This window comes from Spermophilus citellus (assembly GCF_964194105.1).
Source record: "Spermophilus citellus genome assembly, chromosome: 4".
NCBI lineage: Eukaryota > Metazoa > Chordata > Mammalia > Rodentia > Sciuridae > Spermophilus > Spermophilus citellus.
Window position 1 is genome coordinate 55,296,278 of NC_138185.1, and position 26,103 is coordinate 55,322,380.

The following is a 26,103-nucleotide window of genomic DNA, read 5'->3' on the forward strand; positions in this document are numbered from 1 at the left end:
TTAGTTCATTTGTTTTAATAAATGTACCATACTAATATAAATTAAGAAGAAATTTGAGACAGTATGAGCAAATGTTCTATACTATCTTTATAATCTTTCTATAAATCTAAAACTGAAAATAGAAGATTTATATAAGAAGTAGGGGAAAAGTGATTTATCTTTGCTTATTCCATTTCCACTGTTCTTCATTTCTTTGTGTAGATTCAAGTTTTTGCTGACATAACATTCTTTCTACAGAAGGACTTTAACATTTCTTGTAGAGTAGATTTGCTGGCAATAAATTCTCATGATTTTTGTTTAAGAAAGTATTTTAATCGTATTTTTGTAAAACGATTTTGCTAGGTATAGAATTCTGGGTTAAGAGTTTTCCTTTGTTCTGTGTATAATATGTCTCTTTTCTCTGGCTGTCTTTGATTTTTCTTGCCTTTTGCTTTTAGCAATCTAAATATATATGTGTATATGTGTGGGTATTGATAGCATTCACCCTACTTTGTTATTATTCCTGCTGTTCTTTTTTTTTGAGGGGGAATTCCAATTACAAATTCCACAGTTCTAGGATACTTTGTTCTGTGTTTGGTTTTGTTTTGATTTTTCTTTGAATTTCAGTATAGATAATTCCTATTGACTTATAGACAATGCAATTCCTTCAAATGGGCCTGTAGTAATAGGTATTAATTAATTTTCTTAGAAATTGAACAGTGTTTGATCTTTCCTGTTGCTATCAATACTTGAGAAAGTGTTTCTACCACAGGCTCAAATCCCTCTACAGGTGGGTCCTGGCTTACCCATTTTATTACCCTGATTGTCCCATTATGTTTTAAGCTATCACCTCTCTAATGTGCTACAGGTTGTGGCCTTCTCAGTCATATAGCCACTCTCATGGCACTGCTGTGCACCTAACCTGTCTTCCTGCTCCTCCATCATAGACTGAGATAGCTTTCCTTTTCTATTTCCCCAGATACAATGGGATTTCTCCAGTGCCCTAAGAGTCACACTGTTGTTTACTTCCTCACAGAGGTTTTTGTTTCATGGAAGAAAAAGGATAGAAAGATTCAAACAAATGTTTTGGCTCTTATTATAGTAGCCACTCTCCCCCTTCTCTCCTTCAAGGGAGGCTTTTCCAGGACATTCCTGATTTTTCATATGAAGTATTCAATGGGGCTCATGATGGAAAAGACTATAAGACAAGACAGATTCACCCTACTTTGTGAACCCAAATGTTTCAAATAGCCCTGCCAGTGCACACCTGGTCTCTAGTAATTCACTAACCACCCTAGTTTAACTCCTGTCATTGTGACCTGCCCAGTGCCCCAATGTCCTCTCTCTCCCCATAGCCATCTGTCTTTCCCTAAGCTTCAGGCCAGCTGACTGCCCTGAAATCTTTGCACTATAATGGATTCAAGGAAAACTGTGAATCTGGTGTACGTTCAAGTTTTTTGTTTGTTTGTTTTTTCATTATAAAGTTCGGAGTGTTACAGCTTTCAGCTTTCTGTACACCCAAATGAAAAAGTACTTCTTTGTTTTTTGACTTGGGTAGAGTACAAGACTAAGTCTCAAAGGTCCTGGCATTTTTAGCTCAGTTTTCTCATCTTTCCTTATTCACAAAGTCTAATTGAGAATCAGATGAGAGAATGCATATATGTTTTGTAATCTACAAAAACAAATATAGAATTATTATCTAAGCCTGACAGCCTCACTTTCACTTAGCAAAAACATAAAAGGCATGTTTACCAGCTGCATCTGGTAAAGAACACTTGGCACATTACTTAGTATGCTAATATTCAAGCAGTTGTTACACTAAAAATTCCTTTAAACCTGGCATATGTTTTCTAATTTTTTTCTACAAGAAGCTAAGGGGGATAAACATTCTTTTGCTCCATTACAAACACAGACATGGGATTAAAAAGCAAATGAGGCTAGAACTCTAAAGTTCTAAAGACACTGTCAAGAAGTTGGGGGTGGGGGTATTGCATTCTTTTTTTTTTTTTTAAAGAGAGAGTAAGAGAGGAGAGGGGGAGAGAGAGCGAGCGAGAGAGAGAGAGAGAGAGAGAGAGAGAGAGAGAGAAAGAATTTTTAATATTTATTTTTTAGTTCTCGGCGGACACAACATCTTTGTTGGTATGTGGTGCTAAGGATCGAACCCGGGCCGCACGCATGCCAGGCGAGCGCGCTACCGCTTGAGCCACATCCCCAGCCCCGGGTATTGCATTCTTTACAGAGTTAAATAGAAAGGTTATTTGAGAAGGAATAAGCAAAAAATTATTTGGAGAGTAGCTCATCTAAAGTTTGTATGAATAAACTATTCTGTAATAGTTCTCTCTGGTATGTAGAATTTCTAACAAATAATTTAATGTTTCTTTCTCAGAAAAGAATATAATAAATTACTGAAAGATTCAAAGTACAGAGAAGAAATAAATCATAATTAACTTATGAATTTGGGAATGAGATCTCTAAGCAAAGATTTTAGCCTGGTAAAATTAGAACTAACATAATAACTTCTCCATATTTAGCTTTAATTTCAAATAAACACTAAGAAAATTTGTTTCTTATTTTTCCATAATGTAATTTTTGTGCATTTCAAATAGAATTGTCTCTTCAAATACTAATTTTGAATACAAATATATATCAAAAAAGTTTTGTGGGCTGTACAGAAATACAGAAAATTCTAAAGGCAGACTGACTATGTATAAAATGTGTGTTGTAAAGAATAAAGCTGAAGAGAGGTTCAACTTACTAGTGGAGGCATCATGCCCTTGCTTGAAGGTGGGATGACAACTCGAAGATCTGGTTTCCGACTATTCATTCCAAGATTGCCACCACCTGGTGGAGGGGGAGACTTTGTAGGCATGACTTTGCCTAAACTATTTGCACCAGTATTTCCAATCATATTTGGAGAAGCTCTTGAGTTTAGAAATCCATTTCCTGGAAAATTTATTAATGTGAAAAGAGTCATTAAAATACTTTGTCATAAATACAAAGCACATTTCCCCAGTCTGAGTTGCAAATGGATTTAATAAAACTCACTAGGGTAACTAACTAGGTATCTTTGAATATTTTAAAAATAAGTAAACAAGTTAGTCAACCAAAGTCTCAAACACTTATATTATAAAACTGAACACTAATGCCACATCTATGAGAAGCACTTAAAATACAACACACATTCCTAATACATCATCTCATATTGGGGACTACAATAATGGAGACAGTGTTTTAAAAAATGACTGTGCTTTCATTCTTATGACACAAAAGTACCCCTATACTAGGTTCTAGGTACTACACTAGGTTTCAGGCAACTCCTTAACTGCAGATTACTTAGCACTCAGCTTTAATGCCTCATTTCCAACAAGAACTTCTTTTAGTAGCTCTACTTTTCCCTGTTCTGTTTCTTCAGCTTACATTAATGTCCATACTAAATAATTATGGTTTATCTAATTTTAATCATCTTATTCCTACCTTTTAACATTCCCTAATAGAAGTGTCAATCTCCCTTAGGTGAAATAAGGAAACAGGTACATTGTGGTACATGTTCTGTGCACACAGAACTTTTGGTCACCAATTGAGATATAAATGTATTTGGTTTCATAAACATTCTAGATATTCTAGTCCCTTCTGTGTGTAGTAGTCTATGGATTGGGTGGGGATGACTCCACAACTTAAGCCTCATGCCCTTGCCACAAATTGGCTGGATGACAAGACATCTGACTTGGGTCCAAGGCAATGAATATAAAACATTCTTGCCCACCACAGTGACTGAGTTCAGGAATATTCCAAAAAATATTTCCAAGGAAGCATATTATTCTTAAGTCATTTTGAGATTTAGAAGAAAGACAAAATGAGAAAAAAACTTGATAAAGAAAAGAGAATACCAAAGAAAGGAAGTAAAAGCTCTTTAAAATTAAACTATGTTTGCAGTTTGTACCACTTAGAAGTTAATAACAGATACCAATGCCATTTAAGCCTAAGGGTAGCTTTCCATGAGTTGCAACTGATACTATACTATTAGAATTATCTACTATTCATCAGCTAAGAAACAAGTATATAAAAAAATGTAATGAATGTTCGTTTATAAAAGAAACTATGTATCATATGGTATTTAGATTTCTAAGTTTATTGCAAATAAACCAGTGAAGAATAGAAAACATTATACAATGAATTTGTAAAAATATCTTATGAAAACTGAATTACTAGACATAAAATAGTGTTAACTGTTCAAACAAAATAAATTTTGTTTCAATTTTTTAAAGACCAGCAATTTTAAAAAACAAAACGTAAAAACTATAGGTTTACCACATATAGCATTTGTTTTTAGTAATAAAAGAAGTTTATTTATAAATATGGTAATATTATTCTAATTTGAAAAATTCTGAGTAAGCCTTTTCTATTTTGGCACATAGAGGTTAACTTAAAAGCACGGTACAAAATAAATTTATAATTAACAATTTTATTCCTAGTGTGTATTACAGAGCTGACCAAGAACAAAATATTCAGAATTCTTAACTAGAATTCTGAAGGGCTGAAGAAGATTTAAGCTCTCTGGGTAGAGCTCAGGATTCACATGTTATCAATATCTGCAACCATGTAAAAATGGTTCAACCTCTATTGTATGTAAAGTACTGTTGGGAGGGCAAAAGAAGCAAAACAAAAAAGCCTTCATGGTCTTCAAGTAACTTTTCCTCTAGTTAGCAAGAACACACTGCAGAGGTATGAATATATCAAATTTATACTTAAAGTATGAGCAAAAGTAATGCAACTAAGGGTAACCACATAAAACTTACAAGAAAACAGGAAGTATGCACTGGTCTCAAGTATGCAGGCATAATTAGGGAAGCCTTTGTAGGACTAACCTCTGAGTAGTTTGAAAAGACAGAAGAATGAGAGAAGGAAACAGAAGGGAAGCCTAATGGATAAATGTGAAAAAAAAATGATAGGCTCAAGGCATAAATGAATAGGTGTAAGCAATCGCAGGTAAGACAGCCTAGAAAACCCATGGCTCCAGGGACAATCAAAAGGAAAGGGTAGCGATATTTGTTCTACTGCTTTCTAGCCATTATAAAGAAAAAGAGAAAACTTGAAAATTCACTAAAAATAAGTACATAATAGATATGTTTTACACACACACCTCTTTTACTAACATATGGAAGGACTAACCAAAACTGAATGTCTGCTGTGTACTTAACACTGATCTAAAATTCTTCCTAATACTCTATCCTGAGAAGATTGAACTCTAGAGAAATGAAATGATACTTAGATAATTTTGATTCTCCTGATGTTTCTTAAATAGAAAAGAAGCATGATAATTTAAAACCACTTAAGCCATGTGCAATGGTGCACACCTGAAATCCCAGCAACTCGGGAGGCTGAGGCAGAAGGATCAAAAGTTCAAAGGCAGCCTCAGGAGATTAGTGAAGTATGTAAAAACTCAGTAAGACCCTGTCTCTAAATAAAATATTAAAAAAGGGTGGCTTAGTGGTTAAGCACCCTGGGTTCAATCCCTGGAATAAATAAACAAATGAATAAACAAAGAAGCAAACAAACCACTTAAAATTCATACTGTAAACCATGTGGGGTGGCACATGCATATAATCCCAGTGGCTTAAGAGGCTAAGGCAGGAGGATCATAAATTCAAGGCTAGCCTCAACAACTTAGCAAGACTTTAAGCAACTTAGTGAGACCCTCTCTCAAAATAAAAAATAAAATGGGCTGGAGATGTGGCTTAGTGGTTAAATGCCTCTGGGTTCAATCCTTGGTACCAAAAAAATATATATATATCAAAATATACTGTACTTGGCAGATTATAAAGCACTTTCAAAGACAATAGTAATAAAGAGGTCAACTGATAAACAGACATATGAATTCTAAAATTTGGAAAACTATTACTAGAAAGAGATGGATTAAGAGAGTTTATAAATATAACTTTCTGAAGAAAATGAAGACTTTAATGTACTTTTTTGGGGGGCAGGGGATATTGGGAATTAAACCCAGGAGTGCTTTACCACCCAAGCCCTTTTTATTTTTTAACTTGAGACAGGGTCTCACTAAGTTGCTTAGAGCCTCGATAAGTTGTTGAGGCTGGACGCCACCACACCTGGCTCTTCTTATATTTAGTTTGAAAAAGATACACTAGTTAGGTGAGTTATTTGAGAATTAAAAATTTAACATTTTGCTAATGTGATATAATCAACTTTGTTGAATCCTAATCACTATATTTCATGCTTTAGTTCTGAAAGCCTGGGGACAAAGAAAAGAAATGCTAAGTAGGGCACCTAGGAACGGTTGCTTCTCTCTAGCAGGTGTCATTCATTCCGAATTTCAGGGTTCCAGATGTTATTTAGTTCTTTTCCTCCTTTTCACCTGATTCCTTTTGTTTTTTCTGAAACTTCTTACAAAGTGACCTACAAGTTTTAATTCATATGTCTGATTTAATTTTTCTGTGAGAACTGGTATTTCAGTCAACCCTATGAGCCTACTTCATGAATTGTTTCCATTATCTTGAAAGGGTTTGTATAAAATCTGGGCTGAATCTCTTTTCCACAACCCACAGAGCAATTTCCTGCATCCTTCTGAAAGCTGAGTTGGGCAGAAGTAACTGCTAAGTCAGACATCTGGAGAATACAAATGTTTCTCAAATAATTTTATTCAAAATGAGACGTTTTAATAAAAGTGGTATTGCACAGTAATACAAGAATTAACAGTTTCTCTTAATATATAATGGCATGAATATTTTCTGTATCTGATATCTAGAATATATGATTTGCATATTCTTCAAATATGAAGAATAAAAGCAGTATTTCCTCTCAAATACATTATATGATGTAAATACAGAATTTAAAAGAACATATCATCAAGAAGCATGAATACTATTTTCCATTGTAGAGTCTAAAATGCTTTTGGAGGGTTTTATTTTTTTTTCATCTTATTGTCTTCTTTTTAAATTTTTTTTATTGGTTGTTCACAACATTACAAAGCTCTTGACATATCATATTTCATATATTAGATTGAAGTGGGTTATGAACTCCCAATTTTACCCCAAATGCAGACTGCAGAATCACGTCGGTTACACATCCACATTTTTACATACTGCCATATTAGTGACTGTTGTATTCTGCTACCTTTCCTATCCCCTACTATCCCCCCTCCCCTTCCCTCACATCTTCTCTCTCTACCCCATCTACTGTAATTCATTTCTCTCCTTGTTAATTTTCCCATTCCCCTCACAACCTTTTATATGTAATTTTGTATAGCAATGAGGGTCTCCCTTCATTTCCATGCAATTTCCCTTTTCTCTCTTTCCCTCCCATCTCATGTCTCTGTTTAAAGTTAATCTTTTCTTCCTGCTCTTCCTCCCTACTCTGTTCATAGTTGCTCTCATTATATCAAAGAAGACATTTGGTATTTGTTTTTTAGGGATTGGCTAGCTTCACTAAGCATAATCTGCTCTAGTGCCATCCATTTCCCTGCAAATTCTATGATTTTGTCATTTTTTATTGCTGCATAGTACTCCATTGTGTATAGATGCCACATTTCTTTTGGAGGGTTTTAAACCTGGGAGACTTTTGCCTCTGAGATGTATCCGCAGAACTTTTTTTCCTCAAATTTTAAGAATTTTGAGACAGTGTCTTGCCAAATTGCCCAGGCTGGTCTCACACTTGGGATCCTCCTGCCACCACACCTGGCTATGATGTTTTTTATATGGTACCATAGTAACTCATAAGAATTGAGTTGTAAGAAGGAAAGGAGATCTAAGTGTGAAGTCAGGAGTCTGCAGCAGATAATGACTGCAAGATGATGTAAGTTTTTGGTAACTTGCCAGGCTAAAGCTAAGATAATTTCCTATGTACTATTTGTTATTTTGTAGAGTGGTATACTAACTTATATGCCTTCTTACCTCCAATTTTATGAAAAAAAATGAATATACTGTTGAGATAGACTTGTGCAGCAGATACTTTCAGTAAATAACTCATCTTGCTACAACTTATAAATTTAGGAATTAAAGTGTCTACTATAATTGACACTACTATAAGCCTAATTTAATGTGATTGTTGTTAAAATGTGTTTTAAGTTATCATGGTAATTTACTACTCTAATAAAAATGTGAAAAAAAATGCTCTTGAGCAAGCTGCATACCTATGCTCCAGAAACTTAACAGATCTATTTTCTTTTTTTAAATATATTTTTTAGTTGTTGATAGACCTTTATTTTATTCATTTATTTATATGTGGTGCTGAGGATTAAACCCAATGCCTCACACATGCTAGGCAAGTGCTCTACCACTAAGCCACAAACCCAGCCCCAACAGATCTAATTTCAATTATAGTTTCCAGATGTTAGGTAGGTTATCCAATTATCAATCTGGCTCATATTTCAGAATGTAAATATTCATGTCAGCTTAAATAATGCATATTCAAGTGGCTGGAAAATATTCTGTGTCCTCATTCAAGGCTAAACTCTAGACAGTAATGTCATTAATGTTTTGCTGTGAATACATTAATTGACAAGCAAAACTTTGAAGCATTCTGAAAAAATTCTACACAGCAACGTGCAAAACTTGATTTTATCATACGTGATGAACATTCCATAAAATCTGACACACATGCATCAGATTATTCAACAAATCAGCAAAAACGTATTTTTAAAGTTTTCAAATTGTATTATTCGTATAAAGAATTGCTTGAGGTTTCTGATACTAAAAAAAAAGACCACAGGTTTTGAAATAATTGATGACCCATTCACTTAATTTGATGAAAAGTCCTATATGATGGACAACACGAATCTCTATCCATTAGAAATTTGTAATAGAAAACATACAATGCTCATGGAATCCTACTTGAATACTATCGTCTCCCTCTTCACCTCTCCTGGGAAGTAGCCCCAAAGAAGCAACATTATGGGCTGGGATTGTGGCTCAGCTATAGAGCATTCGCCTAGCATGTGCGAGGCCCTGGGTTCAATCCTCAGCACCACATAAAAATAAAAGTAAATAAACGAATAAATAAGTAGGTAGATAGATAAAGCGACTTTATCTTTCTCATTCAGAGAATTCGTGCAACACTCTCCCACTGAGGTACATACCCAAATTTCTATTCTAAAATTTCTCATAAATATATCATTTGTATTGCATGTGAATTCTGTAGAACTTTCTGAATCTGAGTTTTTTTTTTTTTTTTTTTTTTTAGGGGGGGAGGACTGGTTTTGGATAATACTAATCACTATTTCAAATACTACTTTTGCCCAAGTTTCTCTGGCTTTTCGCTTCCTAGAACTACAACTTAATGTATATTGGGCTTTTTCATTGTATCCTCTCAGTCTTATTCGCCTCGATTTTTCATATTTTCATGTCTCAAAAATTCTAATTATTTCCTGTTTTTTCTTTTAGTTTATGAACTCTACTATTTGCTTTGTTCAATATGTTACAAGACTGGTCTGTTCAGTTCTTAAAACATGGTATTTTTTGTTCTGAAATTTCCATTTTTAAAAATAAGTTCCCAGCTCTCTGTCTAAATTCTCAATATTTTCTTTATCTTCGCCTAATAACTCCAAATTCAGGAGCCTGATTCTACTGTTCTTTTTCCCTACAGGTTTTCATTTATGTTTTATGCTTCTGAGTGTGCCTAGTTAGTTCTGCTTATGTGCCAAGAGAAATAATAAGGCCTGGGATAGTGGCTTTATTCTTCTATAGCTTATTTGCCTTCTCAGGCATTTTGGGGGCTCCTAACAGTAAATTACCACAAATGAATTGAAGAAGTGGGATGGTGCAAATATCAGATACTGCTGCAAGGAGGAAGATATTAGGTTCTACCAATTTTGGTAGGCACTGAACTTATAGTTTTGCTGTGGGGAGGGTCATAAGGGAAAATGTACACAAAAGAGATATGGGATACAAACAATTAAAATTGTGTCCAAAAGAAAAAAGCCACATTGCAGTCTTAATGTATAATGGATTAGACTTTCATGTATGTTCTCATATAAGAGATAAGACCTACAACAGCTTTTATCTGTTTAAATTCCATTAAGACAATTTAAAACAGTACAGGTATAATTAGGCATTAATTCCTACATTAAAGTCATTATACATTTTGTAACCTGTCTCACTCAATAATGTGTGTTTATTTCTGTCTTATTTTAAAAGTAATTTAGTCACCCACCTAATTTTCTTAAGGTAGAGGCTCCTCATATTCTTGTGGAATAAATATTTGACAGTATTTCCTATAAGTGATCTGTTTTCAGATGTTTCCAGGACACACAATATCTATGGAGGGAGTAAATTCCTACCTTGCTTTCAGATAACAATGACAAATGTCACTAGCACATATTAACAAGAAGACTTAGTATAAAGAAAATCCAAAGGGCTACACTTATTCTTGTAACTTTTTGACATATATACTATGTTTTTATGATATTAAGATCACAATGTATTTTTATCAGCATGTCAGGGGTGGGCAGACACATTTATGACATGTGTTTAAATTGCTAGTGATCTTAGGTGGAGCCCCACAAGTAAAATAATCTATTTAGCTGCAACTATGCTAAAGGTCAATGTTCTACATGTGACCACCAAAGCAAATCCTTGAGACAGATCTCTCAGTTCTCCTTCCATCTCTGTAAGTAGGCCCACCATTTCTTTGCATTCCAATCTTTCTAAAACCATTTTAATCTGTTTTAAGAAAAAAGCAGGTCACTAACAGTCTAACTTTGGTGAGGACAGAAGATATTGAAAGCTTCTTCTTAAGAAACTATCTCAATGTCGATGTCACACTAAGGCAATCTAATCTGTTTTGTTTTTAATTTGTTCTTTCTAGATATAAATGACAGTAAAGTATATTTGGACATACTATACATGCATAGAATAAATACAATTTGTTCCAGTTAGGATCCCATTATTGTGGTTGTACATAATGTGGCATTACACTGGTTGTGTATTCATGTAAGGACAGGAAGATTATGTCCAATTTATCCTACTGTCTTTCCTATTCTCATGCCCCATCCCTTCCCTTTGTTCCCCTTTGTCTAACCCAACAAGCTTCTATTCTTCCCCTTCCTTCTTGTGGGTTAGTATCCACATATCAGAGAGAACATTCTGCCTTTGATTTTTTGGGACTGGCTTATTTCATTTAGCATGATATTCTCCAGTTTCATCCATTTACTGGCAAATGCCATAATTTCATTATTTATGACTAATATTCCATTGTGTGTGTGTGTATGTGTGTACATCACATTTTCTTTATCCATTCAAAATCCATATGTAATAGAATGAAATTGAACCCATACCTCCCCCCTTGCACAAAACTCAACTCAAAGTGGATCAAGGACCTAGGCATTAGACTAGAGACCCTGTGCCTACAAGAAGAAAAAGTAGACCCAACTCTCCAGCATGTCAGCTCAGGAACCAACTTCCTCAATAAGACTCCTAAAGTGCAAGAAGTAATTTTTTTTGGGAGGGGGGGACGGGACTGGGGATTGAACCCAGGGGCACTTAACCACTGAGCCATATCCCTAGCCCTTTTTAGTATTTTACTTAGAGACAGGGTCTCACTGATTTGCTTAGGGCCAACCCACTGGGATTACAGGGGTGCACCACCATGCCCAGCAAGAAGTAAAATCAAGAATCAACAAATGGGATGGTATCAAACTTTTTAAAAAGCTTCTTCACAGCAAAGGGAACCATCAAAACATGAAAAAGAGCTTGTAGAATGGGAGAAAATCTTTACCACCAGCACCTCAGATAGAGCGTTAATCTTCAGAATATACATAGATCTCAAAAACTTAACACCAAAAACCCCCAAATAACTAATCAATAAATGGACTAAGGAACTAAACAGGCACTTCACAAAAGAAGATACATGAACAGACAAAAAACATGAAAAAAGTTCAACATCTCTAACAATCAGAAAAATGTAAATCAAAACTACAATGAGATTCCATCTCACTCCAGTCAGAATGGCAATTATCAAGAATACAAGTAACAATAAATGTTGGCGAGGATGTGGGGGAAAAGGTAGACTCATACATTGCTGGTGGGACTGCAAATTGGTACAAACACTCTGGAAAGCAGTATGGAGATTTCTTAGAAAACTTGGAATGGAACCACCATCTGACTCAATTATCCCACTCCTTGGTTTATACCCAAAGGACTCAAAATCATCATAGTACAGTAAGGCCATCTAGTCTTTAGTAAAAACCCAATATCTGCTACTCAATAAATATTTACTGAATAAAGAGTAACTGAATTTAAGATCAATAAAAGGAATATTCCAAGAAAATGTTAAGTATTAGTTAAATTATCCCTCAGAAGGTAGAGGGGCCTAGCTTCAGGGACAATATTCCTTATATTTCAAACGAGACAGATGCCTACAAAATTAAACAGTAGGAATTCACTCACCCACTGGGCTGCTTCCAGCTCCATTTGGCACTGTGAGGTCTGTAGTGCTCAACATCCCACCTAACAACATTATGAAGAGGTGAGAAGGGCAGAGAATGAATATAAATGAACTCTCCTTATTTGAGTATGTACTGAACAGAGGTTAACCTTCACTCCACTCCTAAAAAACATCAAAATAAAAACTAGCCCAGTCTGAAGTTCACATTAATGTGTGATTTGATATATTCTGTACCACATACACACATATATATGTGTGTAAACTATACATGTAATATACATTACTATACACGGTGTGTGTGTGTGTGTGTATGTGTGTGTACACCCACACACAGGAATTTACCTAGTAAGCTCTGGAATGGTTTTGCTTTTCTGTGTTATTAATACCAAATGATATATATAAATAAGAATGGAGATAGTACACATTGAATATCACCAAATCCAGGATTTAAGAGAAAGGAAATACTGAATCTCACAGGCTAATGCAGCAAATACATGCAAATTTCTGCTTACTTAACCAAATCAGGCAGAAAGAAACACCAAAAAAAAAAAAAAAATCCACTCTCATCAGATGAGTTTATTTCCACATTTCTAGCAGGATGGCTCACACAAAATCAACTTTAAATCTCTATTCATGATATACTAATTAAATGTTCTGCCTGTTAAATATTCTCATGATAAGGAACCTACTGTGATACATGGTAGGTTCTCTATGTTGTTCTACTTTGCCTGCCAAAATAGTCTCATAGTAGATTAGTCCCATAGTAGCCATTCAGTTATGTAGCAGTGACTCCTGCTCATTCAGACAATAAAATTAAGACTAACAGAATAAGAAACTTACTATGTTAGCAACTAGTTTTTTTTATCTTCCTTTGTTAAAGAACTAGCAGTACAGATGTCACTACATACTTGCATTGCCAGTACTTGGTGGTCTCTGAGGAGCTCCTGGGGATACATTTCTATGTAATGTAGCTGGAGGTGGAGATAGCATGCTTGAATCTGCTAATGTTGAGCTGGCTGCCAAAGATGGCGACACAAGTGAACTCCCTGGATTAGAGTAGGATAAAGCATTAGGACTGGTCACAGGGACTGTGACAGACATTGAGAAGTTCTGAGGTGGCAAACCAGGCTGTAAATAAAAAACAAGAAAGAGAAAACTGTTAGTTTTATTTTCACCTACATTAAGTAACTTATGAACTTTAATTTGACAGGGTAACTCAAATTATTACAAATGGAGAATGGGAACAGTCTTAATCAATTTGCAGATTTAAAGCTGTCTTCTTTAGAATTATATTTGAATGTGAATATGTTTGACATGAACATTTTCAATTTTATATTTAATGTATACTACAATGTATATATTCTATATTTTAAATATTCATAGAGATGAAAATTAGAAGTCAAAACCTGATATTAAAGTATTACTGCTGAATTTAGACATTATAAAATTTATCACTGTCATTACCAAGTAAGCATTAATTATCACTTTGATGCAAACCAGTTTAATATCATTACATTCCTATTGAGAGATCCCAAATATATCAAAAGGGAGCAAGAGTGTACACATAATTATTAACTTAATACAGCAACGGGACATTATAATGAGGCCCCAATCTGATTTGACTGATGGACATTCATAATGGGCAAAATTAAAGAAAAAACAAATAATTATAACACAATGAAATCTGAGTGTAATGAAAATGCATGGAAACAACCTAAATAACAAAATTAATTACTGATAAGATATTAATGAGTTTTCTGGTATTTTCCTTAAATTGTATGAAGATTAAATTACAATATTAAAAATGTCATCTTCTATTCCACCAAATTATTTCATACCCCTTTAAAAGGATATTTTCTATTTTCCTCTTCCATTTCTTCCATAAACCATTTACAATATACTGTTGACCACAATAAATAAGTCCTCTTTATAATTTAAAGTGCGTGGGGGGCGGGGGCAGTTTCCTCTCCTTTCATTTTAAAACAGTGATTTGCATAATAAAGTAACACTGCTAATTCAAAGTTGGAAGACTACAAATAGCTTATGTACTCTATTCAATAATTTCAGGTGGGAAAATTATAATAATTCATCAACAAATATAAAACAACGAGAAATATTTTTCAAAAATAGAACAATTTTCAGTTTAATGCTAACTGCAAGAATATCATCATCCCTGTGAGATCAGAAGGGTTTTTCTTTGGTGTTGTTTTAAGACTAATGGCATACCTCCTCAAAGTTATTCTTCTTGAGCTTATTCTTATAGGACTACTTTGAAGAAAAATTATCTATAAGGTACACTTTAGGGCATTGTTTTAAGAGAATTAGCTCTGACAATGAAATAAATATCAGCATTGGAACCATTTGTCTTACGAAGGCTATACTTTCATATACAGAATTAGAAAATCAGATCCAGAATAACAATCTTAAGCAGCTCTCACTATGGAACTTTCAGTGAGAAGAATTCTGAAAATCTATTAAGTACAGGAGTATGAGTTCAAAAAAGTACTGTTTCACTATGGTTAGTTATATGAGCACAGAAAAAAAATTAAAGTGACTATTTATTTTACAACTAGTTTATGAACACTGCTTCCTTAACTTAAAATTAATCCAAGCCTTTCTTCCTTATTACCAGAATCAGTTATGACAGGAATTTGAAGGTATCAATGCCAAGTGCTTCTGAGACTTTTACAAAATGCCAGACAGTAAACTCAGCTCTACTAACGTTAAAGCAACTATATGAAACAATTTCAAAAAATTTAGAAATATTTGGCATTCTCAAGATTTATTTAATCCCACATGTCTTATGTCTTATATATAAAACATATATATATGTTTTAACTCATAGGAAAGAGAAGAAAGTCTTATTCATTTCCTTTATTAAAAAACATGGTATTTTAGAAGTGGAAGGGATCTTAAAATTATGAGCAAAGCCACTCACTGTATAGATTAAGAAAGTAGAATTCAGGATGTTTAGGTGCCCCATCTAAAGATATAAGGGCATGTAAGTAGCAAAGCCTGAATTAGAATGTTCTCACTTCTACATTAAAGATGCTGAACATAAACTATTATAAGATTTCAGCAATTTTAAATTTATATAGAGCAAAAAAGTTAATAAAATACCTTCTTTTCCCCTTCTATTTATTATCATAACTCACTGTAAAAATAACTAAGATGTCGGATCAATCTCTTCATGCATAAGATAAGCACAAACCATACTTTAGTACTCACTGCGATTTTATGATTCCGCATCATATTATCAAATTCCTCATTAATTTTTTTATATTTTTCTTCTGTATGTGGAGTTAGCACATATGAAGTATCAGGGTCTGGGCTGTCGCACCCTCTGTGTTCCTTCTTGTTCAGAGCCTAAATAATGAAGTTAACAAAAAGGATCAACAAATAAAAAGTAGAGGTAAAATGAAAGTACTTACAGGGCCTCGTTTGAAAATAAAATCACTATCTTCATTTAGTTTGCTGAATCTGTCCTCCGAGAGTGGACTGTGCTCAAAGTAATCGTCAGCATCAGGGCTCTCACAACCATTAAGGCCTTTTTTTCTTAAAGTCTGAAATACAATTGGAAAATTCACACACAAATAATGCTAACTTTCCATGAGTTTTTTTTTTTTTTGTTTTTTGTATTATTAAGAGAGCACAGATTGAATGAACTGAATTATTTAAGAGCCACTGAAATGGTTTTCAAATGATCAAAGAAGTACTAATTCTTCAAGTAAGGTAAACCTAAGACCTACATAAAATTAATTCAATTGTACATTAAAATAAAAGGAATATTGACTTGTTTGGATTCTTCTTTTTAGAACTTCTTAAAAAATATAAATTTCACAATGTTCTAACAGTTAACAATTAGAATGTGATTACAACCTGATCAACTTAAGTGCTAGAGCCAATTTATAAAGAAATAAATTAGAAATTTACCAAAATGATGCTTTGAGAAGTTATAGTGCACTGAGCATTTCAGCAACTTTATTTACTGACTTCCTTTCTGCCTATGAGAATTTATTTCAGTCACTAGAAATTAGTCCAGAATCTCAAAAATTTCATTTCTAATTTCTTCTTGAATGTTAAGTTTCCCACAAAATTCTAAAATATAAAAGCTCAAATCTAATATTTATATGTGACTTATGATTCTTTTGTATGAAGATGTATATATTACTGACTACTATTTTTACAATTTGCATTCCAGGGTTATATGGAATGCACCCCTTTCCCTTTTATTAGCTCAATCTACAGAGCTGCTTCATGGATTGCTTTAATCCACTGAACTGACTTTCTTCAGAATTTTCTTGAGTGTTGTTAAAGCTTCCCCCTGGAGCATACTGACATTTTTTTACACTGGGTTGTAAAAATATAGCAGATGGTTAGTTTTCTATTTCTTTAACTTTAAAATCACCATAAAACAACTTGTCTAAAATTAAAAGAATTAAAAATCAAGGATTTGGAGCTGGGCACAGTGGTACACGCCTGTAATCCCAGAGGCTTGGGAGGCTGAGACAGGAGAATTGCGAGTTCAAAGCCAGCTCCAGCAACTGTGAGGCGCTAAGCAACTCAGTGAGACCCTGTCTCTAAATAAAATTCAAAATAGGGTTGGGAATGTGGCTCAGTGGTTGAGTAACCCAGAGTTCAATCCCTCGTACCAATAAAATAAAACAAAAAATCAAGGATTTGAAGATTTATAAATGTAAATGTTCATTTACATTTGATTTTATTGTGTTTTTAATCTGTACATGCTTAAAGAAAATCGTAAGCAACAATTACTATAGATATGTTAGCTTCTCAAATGTTCATTTACATTTATCATGTCAAATTAAAAAATACTCTTGGGTATTATTTTAAAGTAGAATTACTGGGTTCAACAACTTAAATAGTTTTGAGACTTGATTTTCCAACCAACTCCACAAAAGTATTAAGAAGTTAAAATTTTCTACTGAGGCCTACCTAATTAGAAAGTTTGATAAACTAGTTCTAGATGAGTTCGTCACAAATTATTTAAATTAGATTTAATATATATGTTAAATTCATAATACATATTAGTATCCTTTAAAACTTGACTTACAAACATTTTGTTTATTTTGCCCCTTTTTAGTCTTAAGAAAGTAGAATGCAAACACAGTACATCAAGATTTAAGAACTTTTTCTTAGTTTTTCCAAAGCCAGATTCTTTGGTGGGGATGGGGGGTTACCAGGGATTGAACTCAGGGGCACTCGACCACTGAGCCACATCCCTAGCCCTATTTTGTATTTTATTTAGAGACATAGTCTTTCTGAGTTGCTTAGCACCTCACTTTTGATGAGGCTGGCTCTGAACTCGCAATCCTCCTGCCTGAGTCTCCCAAGCCACTGGAAATATAGGCTTGTGCTACCATGCCCAGCAAAGCAAAATTATTTCAAAATTTGATTTTATTGTTTTTTTTTTAAATTTATGTATGCTTGAAGAAAATCATAAGCTATAGGTATGTTAGCTTCTCAACTTTCTTGGAATGTGCCACTCAATGCCTGAAGCTCTTACAGAAACATAATTACTAAACAAGAACATATAGTGAACACTACATCTATTTCCCTAACATCTGTCCCATGACACCAAGCTCTATGAATCTAATTGCATGGACATTATGTTTACTTAGCCATAAAAGGTCTTGCTGTTCAGAACACTAAGGGATGGAGACCTTTACCCACCCCATCCATGGTAGCACGTTCTACTTGCCAAATTTCTGCAAGCTCCTATCAGCACTGAAAATGTTAACACTTGGAATAATGAACAACACATTGAACTCTTATAACTGAGAAACAGACCAAATATAACAAGTACCTATACACAGATATTATAATGAAAAGAATGATTCATTCTAGTCTTTAATCACTGGATGTTTGTTTCTTAATTTTCACATATCATAAAAGACTAGTTAACTCAGTTTTGTCCCTCTTGGTATACTGAAATGTTATCACTGAACTCTCCACAAACAGCAATCACCAAGTATATATCTCTCTAAACATTTTTTTAATCTACAGAGGAAAAAAGAATACAGCCTTTGTTTTAAAAAAATGTGATTTTTTTTTTCTGCAAGAGAAAGGCTAACTTAATTATGGGGAAAGAAAGTACTCCAGTATCACTGGCTCTGCAAGCCTTCACTTCAGATGAGTTCCTGTCACAGCCAGGGAATTTAGGAGGCAGTATCAACTCTTGTAGATAACAAGCTATTGTACCTCTGTTCAACAGCCAACTTGTGTCTCCTTATCACCAAACATGAAGAGTTGTTTTGAGGACCTAACTACCATAAAAAGACTTTTTCTGTCTTCTTTATCATTACCAAATAGCATAATAGTAAAAATTACTCCTGTGTCACTGGTACTAACAAGTAGAATTCTGTAATCTATTAACAAGGCCAGGTGAGGCACATAAGAAACAGACCAGCTTCAGTTTTCTCATATATTTCAAGTTACCCACAATAAAAACATTTGCTCAATGAAAACTCAGTCTGAAAGGCTCTCACTATGGGGACTCTGGGGGAAAAAAAATCATTAAGAATACCAGCACTATGCACTGTCTTTGGCTGTTGCTGAAAATTATTGTCTTTCACCCTGGAGTAAACATAACTTCAAAGAACTATTTGTGTGTGTGTGTGTGTGTGTGTGTGTGTGTGCACGCGCACACTACATTCCCAGCCTAAGGAACTATTTCTTGTAAATGTGACTGACAGTATTTCAGTGCCATCAATGGCAACTTTAAGGGAAAAACTCAATTGTGCCAAAATAACTTTAAATTTCAGTGGTGTGTATTTAAGCCGACTTATCCTGGATTTCCTTTACTAACTGTATTCTGAAATCTGTATTACAAACTGCTAAAGTGAACATTTGATAAGCAATTGTAATTAATCAGTTCAAGCTGACTTGATACAATCTGTTTTAAATCCTTCATATGAGTGTTTCAAATGCTTTTAAAGGTTCTAATTGGCAAGGTTAAATGGAATCTGAAAACTAATGCACCTATATTTTTCTTCAATCCTTTTCCACAGAAGACAAATCTTATATTTGGAGGCTCAGTTAAGCACTTTAAAAAAAAACTTTTTATAGCTGTCACCAATAGTTAAATTGAACTGGAATTTTAATAATGGTTTTTCTTTTTAGTGATTTGTGCCAATGCAGGTACTTTCTGCATGCTGTCATTTATGGTACAAAATGTAAGATTTAAATAAGTATATGTCCTTAGTTAACATTTACCTTTCAACATTAGTTATGTAAAGATAAAATGTAAAATATTTTTAAATGGACCAAAAAAGATTTATAAAAATTATGGTATCTTTAAAGAAAAACTATGTATTGTCTAGCACATAAACTTTAAAGTTATCTGACTCTATGGAGTTCTTGCCTTTGTCATTAAACTATTTTATGACTCTATTCAGATAGAATGCAAATAATTTGTGTATAATGATATGCAAATGATTTTTGTACCATAGAAGTTCAATGCATTTCTTTTCCCCACTGTGGAAAAGCTAGTTTTTTTTTTTTTTTTTTTAATCTATGAAGCCAACTTATTTGGCTTTCTTGGTGGGTTCGTATATTTGATCTTTGGATTTACCTATTAACCAGCTGTGACTTTTTTTTTCAGGTTCCTACAATAGTTAACAAATTAAAAATCTTTGTGGCATACTGACTTTCAATCTGTCTGAGACAAGTATGAAACTACCCTTCACTCATCACTGACAGCAGATTAAAAGAGTTCAACAGCCCTTGATATGACTCACAATTATATTGAGCACTGGTTTTTAAAATAAAAAAGTAATGTGTTATTTAAAAAATAGCTTGAAAATAGTTGATTAATGATCTGTATTATTATTATATCACAATAATATTAATACATTAACACAATATTAAAATATTAAGGAAGTATGATTAGAGAAGGTTTCTGACTTTTCAGTATTTGTCTTTAAGAAATTAAAGAGTGATCCTTAATTCTTGTGATAATTTGCAATTAAATGTGTTTGGGATAACAGCATTAAGAGTGGAACTGTCTGGGGCTAGGGTTGTGGGTCAGTGACAGAGTGCTTGCCTGGCATGTGTGAGTCACTGGGTTCGATCCTCAGCACCACATAAAAATAAATTAATTAAACAAAGGTATCCATCTACAACTAAAAAGATAAAAATTAAAATAAAAAAGAGTGGGACTGTCCGAAACAGCAAAACCTACAATCACCTGGGTTCCTTTCCATCTGAAGCCAACATGACCTAAAATGAAATGAAGTTGGTGGGAGAAGAGTGGGTCAGGTTCTGCCTTAACCATATTCAGGGAAGTAGGAATCCTACACCACATCTTCAACTGTTCTGTGCTAGAAATGTCCAAATTAAACTTTAAAAAGAGGGTTTTTGTTTATTTTGTATCGAACAAACCAGTTTTACCAAATGAAGAGGAATAAAGCCTTCTCTCTGTTGATCAAATACCTCTAAAGTTGGGAGACTCTTTGAAACACTAGTAATTTAAAAAAAAAATACTCATTTTTTTAAGAATACATAGTAATCATACATACTTATTAGTTACAGAGTGATATTTAAACTCAAGAGCCTTTATATATATATAAAGGCTCTTGAGTTTAAATTTTCCATACAAATTTAAGGAAAAACAGTAAAACCCTGAAATTTAGTGAGTATTCTGGCTAGACTCCCCCCACTCCCATTCAGATTATAGCTACCTTTGTTTCTTTGACTAGAACTTTTACAACTTTTTAAATATAGGCATTAGTTAGCTTGCAAGAAAATGGATAGTTTGTGCAAATAATTTTTGTCCATAGAAATTGTTTCCTGTGAAATACCATGGATTATCAATCACCCTGTGGAAACTGACCAAACTTATCTCCATAAATTCACTCCAATATTTTTAAATTATAAATTTGATTCATTTTACACGAAGACCATCAGTTATGCCTTTAAGAGAGTCACCTTGCAAACTAGTCTTGGTAGCAGAGACCACGGATATCATCAAAGATGGATTTCCTGGTGTCAGGTCTTCAGTAATTCAAATATTCTTTCCTGTCTTTGAGTGCCATATGTCTCCTTTATCTTGAGCTACTTCAAATGAGTTTCCACCACTTATAATTAAAGAACCTTTTTTAAAATTTATTGTTTTTTAGTTATAAGTGGACACAATATCTTTATTTTATTTTTTTAATGTGGTGCTGAGGATCAAACCCAGTGCCTCATGCATGCTAGGCGAGCACTCCACCTCTGAGCCACAATCCCAGCCCCAAAGAAACTTAATGAAGAAAACTGTCAGTGACTCTTTAGGTCACAAATTAATAGTATCCTCATCCAAATTATGTATTTCCCAAAAAAGTCTGGCTTGTGCCTCCAAAACCTAGAATCCACAAGGGTCCTAAACCTGAAAGTGACAATTATTTACCATTTTTGGCCAAAGACAATTGATACAAAGATACTTGCCAGATTAAAGGCATGTGTTCTTCTATTCTACTTATAAAGAATGAGTAACCTTACCTTCCAAATTCAAGGAAACATTGACAGAATTCTAGGTATATGGTATTGCTTGACAGACCCTATACATCTGCCTCTCATTTTTCAGTCTACATACTAAACCTCTTGGTGAAACTAAGATGGAAAGAATAAGAGAAGGGTAAAAAAGAGAAAGGAAAGAGACTCAAGGACGCAAGAATAATGCCGTTCAGACTTTTTCTAAGTATACCCATGTTTTTCTTTTACATAATAACCTTAAACAAGCATATATAAAAACAGATTGCTCATTGAGCAGAGGCAGTTGATTTTAAATGGGGTTCTTTTAGTTTAAAATCTCATGCTAAATATTCAGCAAATAGTTACATAGTTAAAATTTTAGACATGTATACTTTCCACAGAAGTTATACCTATATTTTATAAGTGCACATATGGCATATACACAAAAATACATGAGTTACAACAATCTCTGGTGTTTGTTTAGAGTTAAATCAGGACATTTTCCATTCTAAGTATATATATTTTATATATGCACACATGTACATACACACAGATATATGTATTACTATAATGTCTAATGTTTGTTTACAGAGTTAAGGAAAACAGGTTATCTTTCATTTTAAACATGTACAAAAACCACATTTAAATCATGTAGGGGCTTAGAGAAAAACGGATAGGTATCTCAAGGAATTGGCACTTCTGAAATTTTGAGTCTATATTAAATTTTTGATTCGAGAATCTATGCTACTTGCCAGAACCTCTGACAGGACTGAAGTTTTAACTGCCATGTACAAAGAATTACAAAATTCTCAATATGCACTAAATTTTATTTAATTATTTATCATCTATCTATCTATCTGTTTATTTATTTATAGTGGTCTAAGGATTGAACTCAGGGCCTTGCACATGGTAGGAAAGCAGTCTACCAATAAATTAACAACCCAGCCTTAATACATTCTAAACTTTGTAAGATAACTGTCAAGTTCCATTCTAAACTAATGGGAATCACAGCACTTACAGGTGAAACTATACAATTAAAAGTACTCAAAAAGTGTATATGCATGTTTTTTAAGTGCACAAGGAGCTAGTCCAATAAATCAATCCACAATTTTACTGTGTATCGTAAATCTTTTTTTTCTGAAGCTAGCTGAGCAGTAAATACCCACAAATACTGGCTGAATGGATACTTAATACCTCCAATATAATACAAGTGCACACAACATAATTACTCGTAAATAAAGGAATAACTTGTTTTAAGTTCCAAGGAATTCAAATTAGACTATAAGAAGTTTTTAAATGTGAAAAAGTTCTCTTTTGACCCGATTTTAATAAGTATTTCCATTCTGATGTAGATACTATTCTTTGTAGTCATTCTGAAAATACTCAAAACAATTATTTAAAAATTTGAAACATGCATAAAGAAAGGTATATGAAAATTAAAAAAATAATTATAAAGTGAAAAAGTCATTTCAATTAAAATATTCCCAAGCCAGAATGCTATATATGTCCTTTAATCAACCAACTTCTCCTCTCCCCATATAGGACGATACTATGCTAACTCTGTGATGACAATTTCCTGGATTTTCCTTATAGGTTTATCACATAGATACATATCCTATAATTAGAATTTAGCTTTGCCTACTCTGACTATATGCAAACAGAACCACAGAGAATAATATATTGTATGTGATCTTTCATTACACATCATTCATGAGTGATTACAGTGAATTTTCAGGAATAGAACTGTAGTCCACAAAATACATGAATTCTGTAATAGACAACACCAAACTGTTACTAAAGTAGTTCTACCAATGTGTACATTTCTATCTTTAATGAATACTGAATTTGCATTCCCCCAATTACTAGTGAAATTCAACACATTTCATATCTATGGCCATTTAGATTTTCTCTTTTGTGAAGCAGCTATTCAAGAACTTTGCCAAGTTTTCTACGAATTGCTTTTTTCTTACTGGTACATAGTTCTTTCAAATGCAGTCAGTATAGGTCCTAGGTTAATTTTATGTATCATAAAATTCTTTTCCCATTTTATGGCATTTAAAAATTTTAATCTTTGTATGAAGGGAGGTTAATTTTATTTAATGTAGTCAAACATATCATTGTTTTCTTTTCATTATCCTTACAATAGTGATTTTTAGGTCTTATATAAGAAATTTTCTCCCACCCCCAAATTATGAAGGTATTCTCCTATATTATCCTCTAACCAGCTTTAAAGGTTTGTCTTTCATATTTAGGTCTGTAATCTTGCTGGAGATTATTTAGTGTAGGATTTGAGATATATTCAATCTCAGACTAATTTTAAGAGTTTGTTCTTTCCTCTTTGATCTGTGATAGCACGTCATTATATATTAATTATCTTTGTATGGATCCAGTTCTGTGCTATTATTCTACCAGTATGTTTGGTCATTGGTAATTGTGTTAATGCCACAGTATCTTAGTTACTATAGCTTTAAAATTGCTCTAATATACTTATTGCAAATCTTCTCACCTTAATCTTTCTTCATGTCTCTTTTCCCTTTGAACTGCAGAATCAGTAAGGTTTTTATTTTTAATGCCTTAGAATTCTGAGTGGCAATTCACTGACTGATACAGATTTTATGTAGCATGGTTATATACAATATTAAGACTTCCAATTCATGAATATGGAATAATGCTACATTCCTGGCATAAAGCCAAATCAGTTATGATCTATTTTCCCTTCTGTATAATCTGGGATTAAATTTCTGTATTAGCATAAATAGAGGCTTTAACACAAAAATCCACAAATCCCACTGGCTTTACATAATGAAAGTTTATTTATTGTTTATACAAAGCCCAAGGAGGGTATTTCTTAGTCTCAGAGAAACTTATGTGACACTCAGGGCCCAGAGTCTTTTTCTGTTTTAGGGGGGAAAGGGAGCTCGTAAAGATGGAACCCCGAGCCTCATAAATGCTAAGCATACTCTCTCCCAAGCAGATACACACTCCCAACCCTGTCCAGAGTCATTTATCTTGTGGCTCTGCATATAGGACCTTTGAGTCCCCTTCTGGATTCTTTACACCTGGTTGTCAAATAAAAGAGAGAGTGAAGATCATGTGGGAAATAGCTCATAGGTCAGGCCTAGAAGCAGCCTGCATCATATCCATCCATATTTATTTAGCTAGAACTCAGTCACATGTCCATTCTTAACTGTAAAGGAAGTTGATACAGAGTCTAGACAAGTGTCCAGGCAGTAGAGACAGTTTTCATTGTGAAAACGAAAATGTCTCCAATAAAAAAGATTCGAACACAAAAAAGTGAACTAATATTTTGCTTAGGGATTTTTCCATTTATGTTCAGTGCAACAGAACATAAATTCTAGTTTTCTTTAGCATTCTCTTAATTGGTTCTGCTACCAAAGTTAGTCTAGTTTCAAAAAATGAAAAAAGGAGAGGTTCTTCTTTTGCTATTCTCTGGAAGAGTTGTGAAATACATGCATTACTTCCTCTTTAAAAATATACTAGTAATTACTTCGAGGCCATCTGGACTTGGAGTTGTAAATCTGACAATAAGAATTATTCTCTCTGAAAATAAGACTATTTTTTTCTGATTGTTTTGCTAAAATTATGTTTTCCTGGCAACCGGTCCACTGAACAAAAATTTTGAGGAATAGGAGAATAATGAAATTATATATGCTGGCTGGGGATATAGCTCAGTTGGTAGAATGCTTGCCTTGCATGCACAAGGCCCTGGGTTCAATCTTCTAGCACCGTAGGGGGAAAAAAAAAATTATATATGCTGAAAAAAGTATGTTAAAGCTGAGTATAATGGTGCACACTTCTAATTCCAGCTACTCAGAAGGCTATGGCAGGAGAATATCAAGTTCAAGGCCAGGCTGGGTAATTTAGTGAAAACCTATCTCAAGGTAAGGTTTTTTTTTTTTTTGTTTTGTTTTGTTTTGTTTTTTAAGGCTGAGGATATAGTGCTGAAGACTATTTGCCTAGCATGTGCAAGGCCCTAGATTTAATCCCTAGTATAAAAAAAAATTTTTTTAGGTTAAAATACCTATTGAATAGAAAACGGACACCTTTCTGATTCCGTAGTTCATCTCCTATCTTAATAGAAGAGAATATTAAAGTCAGGAGAGATTCAAGTACTCATGCCATATCCTACCTCATCATATAGCTATAAAGTAGCATAAGTGGAATTAGAATCTGAATCTTCTTATGTTTAAACTAGTACTCTTTCCACTATGCTGTGTTAGTTTAGCCAATCAATAG

The 26,103-nt window shown here is 33.6% G+C and overlaps 1 protein-coding gene across 8 annotated transcripts in view; it reads right to left on the reverse strand.

The window, feature by feature from the left end:
- Positions 1-26,103, reverse strand: part of MEF2A (myocyte enhancer factor 2A) — a 159,114-nt gene that overhangs the window by 20,875 nt on the left and 112,136 nt on the right. For 5 of the 8 annotated variants that reach the window (XM_081288993.1, XM_081288995.1, XM_081288997.1 and 2 more), the window contains 4 exons: positions 15,604-15,741; positions 13,284-13,503; positions 12,378-12,437; positions 2,735-2,922 (listed from right to left, as the gene is read on the reverse strand). In XM_081288993.1, coding sequence (XP_081145119.1) covers positions 2,735-2,922; positions 12,378-12,437; positions 13,284-13,503; positions 15,604-15,741 — 606 coding nt within the window. Of the gene's footprint in view, positions 1-2,734; positions 2,923-12,377; positions 12,438-13,283; positions 13,504-15,603; positions 15,742-15,806; positions 15,939-26,103 lie in introns of all 8 variants that reach the window. The other 3 variants (XM_081288998.1, XM_081288996.1, XM_081288999.1) reach the window with 2 other exon arrangements.